This window comes from Bos taurus, chromosome 15 (genome assembly GCF_002263795.3).
Source record: "Bos taurus isolate L1 Dominette 01449 registration number 42190680 breed Hereford chromosome 15, ARS-UCD2.0, whole genome shotgun sequence".
NCBI lineage: Eukaryota > Metazoa > Chordata > Mammalia > Artiodactyla > Bovidae > Bos > Bos taurus.
This window is the reverse complement of record NC_037342.1, coordinates 22,501,531-22,509,665: the sequence shown is the minus strand read 5'-3', so window position 1 is coordinate 22,509,665 and position 8,135 is coordinate 22,501,531. Positions and strand designations below refer to the sequence as shown.

The 8,135-nt window shown below is 37.1% G+C and overlaps 1 protein-coding gene across 2 annotated transcripts; it reads right to left on the bottom strand.

Moving 5' to 3' along the window:
- Positions 1 to 463: 463 nt before the first annotated feature.
- Positions 464 to 8,031, bottom strand: TEX12 (testis expressed 12). Of its 2 annotated transcripts, XM_005215809.3 has the most exons (7): positions 7,691 to 8,031; positions 5,353 to 5,532; positions 4,926 to 5,103; positions 2,874 to 2,952; positions 2,032 to 2,143; positions 1,890 to 1,941; positions 464 to 1,128 (listed from the first exon to the last, which is right to left on the bottom strand). In XM_005215809.3, exons 2-7 carry the CDS (start codon positions 5,435 to 5,437, stop codon positions 984 to 986), a joined length of 651 nt encoding a protein of 216 aa, XP_005215866.1. In that variant the 5' UTR covers positions 5,438 to 5,532; positions 7,691 to 8,031; the 3' UTR covers positions 464 to 983.
- Between the last annotated feature and the right edge of the window lie 104 nt (positions 8,032 to 8,135).

Below are 8,135 nucleotides of genomic sequence, written 5' to 3'. Positions count from 1 at the left end.
TCTTCCCAAACTCTCCTCAAAGGGAGGATTTTTTTGCTAGAAAAATATTAGAGATTTCCTAGTCCAAATTCAATTCTTGAATTATAACAGGACTGAAATGACTCGCTAAGGCTAACTTGTTTAACCAATCTCTTTACTTTTGGACCACTAATCTTTATCCCATACCACATAGCTTGCTAAGGCTTCTAAATATACTTCATTAACTGCACTATTGATGCTATTAATGTGTAAAAAAGTCAATTCATATAAAGTTCTGGTTACAAATTTCTAGTTTTTATTTTACCACAAGATAATAATTTGAAACCAAATTTTTATTGTGCTCAGTCGCTCAGTCATGTCCAACTCTTTGTGACCCCATGAACTGTAGCCCACCAGGCTCCTCTGTCCATGGGATTTTTCAGACAAGAATACTGGAGTGGGTTGCCATTTCCTTCTCTAACATATGATAATAAAAACAACATGATAATAAAACAAATTTTTATTAATATTGTATAATAATATTAGTGAAAATAATCATATGGTAACATTAAATAGCAACAGCACAGTTTACATATTGAGAAACTGGACAGATTACTTTTGGGTTTTAATTTCTTTACAATTCTAACCATGAAAGACACTTTAAATCTCTATGTACTATTTAAACATAATATTCTAAAAGAAAAAGTACAATACTATTAAATATTATCAAATTAGTCCACTGAGTTGTCTTTTAGAAATTTAAGAAAGGCTAGGATGTTTAAGAAAAAATAAAGTTTACACTTTTACAAAATATGCCAAATATTAGACTTCAAAAGAAAAGCTCCATACTTCATATTAATGTCCAGCTTAATGCTTTTAAATCTAGAAAAGAAATTTAAGAAGTTTCCCCTTCTACATTTAAGGTATACTTTTTTTTTAACAACTAGAGCACATTCAGAGCACAAATGTCATTCTTTCATTAAAACAATGAGCTTAAATTCTCAGCTTATTTTAAGTACACAATTTTATCTGTGTAGAGTGTTTGCAATCACTGTAAGCCTCTGTCTCAGGAGCTCTCTTTTCTGTATTAGAAAGTTTTCGATAGTATTGGCTTCTTTGAAGAGTCCATCTATCTCGTCAATATAAGACGCATCTACTGCTGCTCTCTCACTAAGGGGAAAAAAAGGTTTTATGTTAAACCAAATAGTCATAATATCTAGACACATCATCAAAATGATGTGCTTTATTATGCTATATTTGTCAGCTATTTCATTTAAATGGCTTTGTACAGCAGTTGGCTTCATTAATTTACCAACACTGCTCAGTATGTTAAATTAGTTCAACAAATATTTTTGACTACTCAAAGTCCCTTGACACAGCAGAATGTGTATCTTATACATTATAATTCTAATATTAAACTACATACATTATTTTAACAGCCACACAAACATTATTCAAAACAGTGACTGCTCAGTAGTTCTCTAAAAAAACACCTTATAAAACATGACAGTTTCAGGTCAATAGAATACTTAAACTCAGCCTTCTAATATAGATTGATAACATTTAATATTTCATAAATATAAATATTTATCTTCAGTATCACTCTATTATTATGGTTAACTTCACCAAATGGTATTTTTCTCAAAATGTTTTCATAAAATTGTAAGTGTTTTATCATCTAATTAGAAAACAAAATATATCCAGCCTCATTTCAGCTCTGAGAGTATCAAAACAAAAGATATTTAGTGGAAAAGTTAGTCTTTGAAAATAACCAGCTAATCTAAGAAACTGAGGTAGAGTAAAAAATTTGAAAACTATAATTACCAAATAGGTTTTTTAGACCCTGAGCTAAACTTCCCATTATGGAGCTTCCAGAAGAAAACTTCTATGTCTAAAATAAAGACTCAAAAGAATATACCATAAGTACTTGCCTTAAGATCTTTGCATATGTTGACAGCATTAGATTAATTTCCTTGCTCATATCTGTTTAAAAAAATTACTAAGTTATGAACTATAATAAAGTTTCCATATTATAAAATCAATATATAGAAATATAAGCACTTCACACATCACCATTCAAGTCTTTCTCCAGAGCTTCATCTTTATAAAATAGTCCAGAGCTTTCAGACAAAGAAGAATCTGATTTTCCAAGAGAGGACAGCTGTGGACTATCTGGCATTTGAGGCTAATATAAGAAAGTAAAGGAAATAGGCAAACAAGTTAATAAGATCCTTAAGATATACACATTCTGTTAAAAAAAAAAAAAAGAAAGAAAGAAAAGAAAACAGCAAATAAAACATCTCTCAGAAAAAAGCAAGCATGCTGGAAATGTAGGCCTAATAATCACTTGTTCATTTTATTGTAAATTTATATTAGACTTTGAAAATGCTATTAATCCCCTGATGAAAAAGTTTCCTGTATCTTGAGACAGCAGATGTTGCCATAGCAAAAGAGCAAAACTTTCATTTGGTTAACAGCCATATGCTTGCAAATTTTTGCAAGCTAACATAATCTTTAAGGGAACAAATAATGTCTCAAATGTAAAACAGATCAATTGGTAGGGGCAGCAGTGAAGAATGGCAGGATATAGTACTCTTCTTCAAAAAATATCAGTAGGTGTAGTACCTAAGTATCCTATTTATTAATATATATCAAAATAATTAAAGTCCTACATATCAAAAGTCATGCGCCCACTTCTGTCTCTAGATCACAAATTACCACAAAGAAACCTCCCACTAGTTTCCTGGAAGCCTATACTTAGTGAAAAGGCTGCTGGAATCAACATAGTTCCTGTTGGGACACCACCAGCTCTGGGAATATGAAGACATTAAATTCCATTTATCAACAGAAATATCTTAAATGAAGAAATTTAAGTAGTATATAAAAGAGTAAAGTTCCATAAACATAAAGATTACCTCTAACTCTCTTGGTCTCTTGCAATTTCTAGTATCAGGTTTTACAAGTTGACTTGCCATCATATTCTGGAGGCAGGAACTGCAAAGTTTAGAGCAATGCCAATTTTAGGTGCAATCTCCACAATACAGCTCTCTTGAATCCTTCCCTGTCTTTCCATTCCTCCCGTCACTGTTAGTTTAGCCTCTCATTATTCATCACTTACCTAAACTACTCAAATTATCCCTCCTCTGTTCCATCCTACCAATTGCTGTTTGGGCAATCTTTCAAAACTCCGATTACTGCATTCTTACACTTAAAAGAACCTTTCCTTGACCATTCATTGCTCCAGAAGTTCAAATTGTGTGGTAGAGCACCTGGGGCCAGCCTACCAGTCCTGTGATTTTCTCCTACTCCTTCTACAATTACAGTAGTCTCTTTTGGCACTTTCTACTTTGTTTCAGGATTCATTAAAGACTTTTCTGCCTTCACAAAATCTTAATGTTGAAACAAATCTTGCTGACTGGTTGTTTAGTCGCTAATTTGTGTTTGAGACTTTCAAGACCCCATGGACTTTTTAGCCAGCCAGGCTCCTCTGTCCATGGGATTTCCAGGGAAGAATACTGGAGTGGGCTGCCATTGCCTTCTCCAGGGGATCTTCCGGACCCACAGTTTGATCTTTGACCCACAGATCAAACCGGCACCTCCTTCTTGGCAGGCAGATTCTTTACCACTGAGCCACCAGGGAAGCCCAAAAAATCCTATAGTTCATCTAATTCAATCTCAGTTTTACAGATGTGAAAAAACAGAGGCAGAGGTAGCTGACCAAATGCAAACATGTAAAATTAGGCCAGACTAGAAGAACCAAGATCTCTTGTAGTCTCAAAGAGACTTCTCTTTCTACCGTCCTATCTTACCTTCATATAGCATTAAATTTTAGTTTTAAATTGCTTTCTCAAAAATTCTGAAGATAATTACCCTGTGAGCCTTAAAGATTAAACTTGGAAAATGTTGAAACCTAGAATGATATAATCTCTTCATCTTAATAGATGAGAATTCCTGTCAACACTCAAGTTATCAATTTGCTTGCTTTTTGAGAAACTACGTGGACCTGGAATATTGTAATGAATCTGTTTGCTTAGTCATATTTAAGAATCATATATATGACAGAAAGACAGCAGCAATCGGCAAACTCCAAACTGCGCTTCTACATCGCTGTCAGTATCTTTCTAATATGTAAACTTAAGCGCATTAACATTAATGTGTTAAAAAAAAATACTACACATGCACAGTAGTGCTCGCTTTGCCTTGGGATGTTTGAGACTGTTTCAGGGAAGCCACCATGAGATTTGTTCTCGTCTCCCTTCCCCTTTCTCTTCCCTTTTACACCTCTTCTCGCCTCACTCAAAGAATGTGCATATATATCAAATCAAAACTTAATTAGGTAATGCCACTTCTGTAAAAAACAGATGACTTTTTCTGTCACAGTTTTGGGCTTCCCTGGTGGCTCAGAAGATAAAGAATCTGCCTGCAATGCAGGAAACCTGTGTTCCATCCCTAGGTCAAGAAGATAAGCTGGAGGAGGAAATGGCAACCCACTCCAGTATTCTTGCCTGGAGAATCCCATGGAGCGAGGAGTCTGGGGGGGCCAAAGTCCATGAGGTTGCAAAGAGTCCAACGTGACTGAGCACCTAACACTTTCACTACTTTAAAGCCTCAGCTGAACCTGGTCAAGAGACTGGGCCTCCGCCTTCAACATATAACCGTTCACAGCCCCGGACCCTGGCTGTGCAACCTGACGCGTTGGTGCCATCGTCATTACCAAGTACTACCTTTCGGCCTTAAGCAATCGTTTTCTCCTCACCTTCTCTTTCTTCCCACTGGGGCCCTCAGGCCAGCACACGTACCTCGCTTCTCACCACCCACCCCACCTCCCCTTTCCTCCCCACTACCGTTTCAGCCCCACTAGAGACCCTGCGAGGAAGCATCCCCCTCTCACTGCCTCGCTTCACACGAACAGCCTTTGGGCGTTCATCCCCCGCTGCCCTACTCCAACATCAGTCGGGTCTCTGTACCTTCCTCCTAGGCCGAAGCGCGGGAATGAGGAGTCTGCCGCGTTGGCCTTCCCGTCAGGCAGCGCGCAGATCACGTGACACGCCCACGCCGCCTCCACTGAGCGGGGGTTTTTACCGGCAGGCCTTTCGGCTTGGAGTGTCCGTGAGCCAAAACTCCTCTCGCTTCCCCAGTGCTTGTCTAGAGAAGAAGGGGGAGATCTGAGGATGGTTCCTCAAAAAGAAAGACCAAGGAAGAACTGTCACAGGAAGGCAGTGTGTCCCAGCCTCTTGAAACCTCAGACAGGAAACCCAAAACAGCACACCACCACCACTTTCCAAGTAAAAGTAACATCCTGTTCAGATGGTCTGTTTGCCAGAACGGTATAAACCTGAGTTTTCGTGGCTTAGCAAACCGAGATTTCTGTACATAGAATATCCGTTCCTTTACCTCCTTTTCTTTGGTGCAAGCAAACTTTGGGAATTATAGTTTTTTTAAAAATTCCATTCTTGATGTTCAGTTTAGTCGACTTCATTGGCAGCTTCCAAAAAAATATTTTCTAACACACGTGGCTCACATATTTGAAATTACTCTCATTGGGCGCTTTAATATGGTGACTTTGACCTGCAACTTAAAAGATAGACATTCTACACTTAATGTTCAGTTGTGAAGGAAAATAAAAAGCATATCACCTCATAAAACAAAGGTCAATAACACTTCCTGTAAATTCCAGGTCAACAATCTTGCACCTTAGCAAATTATACTTGACGTATACATATTATTAGTGTCCCCCCTCCCTTTGGCTTATTTAAATGTTAGCTGTTATAAAGAATTGTAAGTATTGTGTGTATATATTTATTGTTTGTGGAAAAAACCGATTGTTTCAACTCCTAGGCAAAAGGAACTTAGTTTACCTTGAGTTGCTATTATTGTGAAATGTAAGTCATTCAGTAAAACTGGACCACGTGATTATGTGCGGCTGAATGGCAACCCACTGGAGTACTCTTGCCTGGAAAATCCCATGGACAAAGGAGACTGTAGGGCTACAGTCGGTGGAATTGAAAAAAGAGTAGGTGCAACTGAACACAATTGATAGTCTTTTTAAAGATTCAAATCACCATATTAGGCCTGGTAGCAATGTATATTGAAACATTCCCTATTTGTGATAAAAATAAAGGGAAACGTTGTCATTGTGATGCTATGTCCTAAGTTTTTTGGTGTTCAAGTGTCCTCTCAAGAAATAAAAATATAAAATTAAAAAAAAATTTTTAATACCCTTACTTGGTAAAATATAAAGGTATCCAATCAATGTTTATCTTTTCATTATTATCATTACTGTTCTTATTATTCTTAATGGTCCATTAAATCCAAAAGTCTGAGAAATACTGATCCAATTCCTCTCCCAGCCTTCACATTGTATAATAGCCAAACGGGTAGTTATGTACTTATTAAAATATTTCCAGGAAAAATTTGTGTTGTTCAGTAGCTCAGTTGTGACCGACTCTTTGTGACCCCATGGACTGCAGCATGTGAGGCTGAGAAAAATGATTCCACCTAATACACAAATGCTTACATCGGATTAAAAGGATACCATGGACATTTTCTTTTTAAAATCTTTTTTCCATTATATAAAATAAATGAGAGTAAATGCAAGGGTGCAGAGGGTTATAATTGTCCAGCACTTTAAAATATTCAAAGAGCTATCATCCTCTCATTTAATTTTCACAAACAACCCTATGAAGTAGGTAGGACATTTGGGTTGCTCCATGTCAAAGAAAAAAATGTTTGTCCCCAAAGTAAGAAATAGGTAAATTATGCATTATGCACTTTTACAACTGGAGAGAAATAATTGGCAATGGGCCATTTAAAATGAACTTGCTTGGTGTTCTGCTTATTTAAATCACAGTTTGACTCTACTTAATGCTTTTGTGCTAATTGACCCAACTGAACAACACAGAGGATGAAACCTGTCATCAGTTTTAGTAATATGCTTTAAGTTTTTAAAAATTATTTATTTATGGCTGTGCCGAGTCTTCATTGCTGCATGCAGGCTTTCTCTAGTTGTAGCAACTGGGGGTTACTCTGTAGTTGCAGTGCATGGGCTTCTTGTTGCAGTGGCTTTTCTCATTGCCAAGCACAGGCTCTAGGTGCCTGCACTCAGTCGCTGTATGCACAGGCTTAGTTACTTACCTCAGGGCATGTGGAATCTTCCCAAACCAGGGATTAAACCTTTGTTCCCTGCCTGGGCAGGCAGATTCCTAACCACTGAACCACCAGCAAAATCCCATCATACACTTCTTTTTTTATTATTTATTTTTAATTGGAGAATAATTGCTTTACAATATTGCATTGGTTTCTTAAGTGTGCTTTTTTCCCTTCTGATAATCACTGTACCAAGCACCCTCAACCATCCTATCTTAGACTTACTTTGTAATAACTGCTGTGGACATAATGTTTCTTTGACGTTATGAAATGAAAACCCTATCTTGTCGACAATTAAAAAAACACACAAGCAACAAAAACACTTCAACTAGCTGTTTTTATAAACGTTGTGTTTCCTAATTCTAGAACCCCTGTTTCCATACAGTCTCTGAACTGGCAAAAAAAAAAAAAAAAGAAGCGAAAACAAAACAAAACAAAATCACTGTGCTAATACAATTGAGCACGTTTTCAAGAGAAAATTAGCTAAGAAACTTTGTTTCTGTTAGTTATTTTCAAGGCTGTGATAGTAACACTCTGCTCTTTACCAGTTTCATTTTAGGTGGGGTGATTACATTACAGGACTTACCCTCCTAGGGATGATTATTCATCACTGTTGTTCACTTGCTGAGTCGTGTTCCGCTTCTGCCATCCTGTGGTATTCAGCACAGTTAGATGAGAAAATGTGCTAAAGCCTGAATAGAAAGTCTCAAAAGAGAAAAATTAATGTGAGAAAAATGCTTCTGATTGACCAAGCAGGTGCTTTTTTTTTTTTTTTTTTTTAAAGTGTTTGGGTGTACTTCGGGAAGAGGTACAAACTTTGAAGGGCCAGAACTTGCAACAGAAGAAATGATTTCATTAACTTTTATATTAAAAGAAATATCCTTATTCTCTGACACTTTGTTTCAGGTTTCACTGCCTTAGGAAAGAGGCCACGTTTGAAGGCGGGTCCTAGGCGTGCCAAAATAGTCTCCTCCCTCCACCTTCTTCCTCCTTTCTCTCGAGTGCTACGCCCCCTCCTTCCCAGACGGCAG

Coding starts and splice junctions, on each gene's coding strand:
- TEX12 (XM_005215809.3), bottom strand. CDS start 5,437: ATGAAGTCGACTAAACTGAACATCAAGAATGGAATTTTTAAAAAAACT. Junction 5,104..5,352: donor CTTGCACCAAAGAAAAGGAG/GTAAAGGAACGG, acceptor CTTCTTCTCTAG/ACAAGCACTGGGGAAGCGAG. Junction 1,942..2,031: donor TCTGGAGAAAGACTTGAATG/GTGATGTGTGAA, acceptor TTTTTTAAACAG/ATATGAGCAAGGAAATTAAT.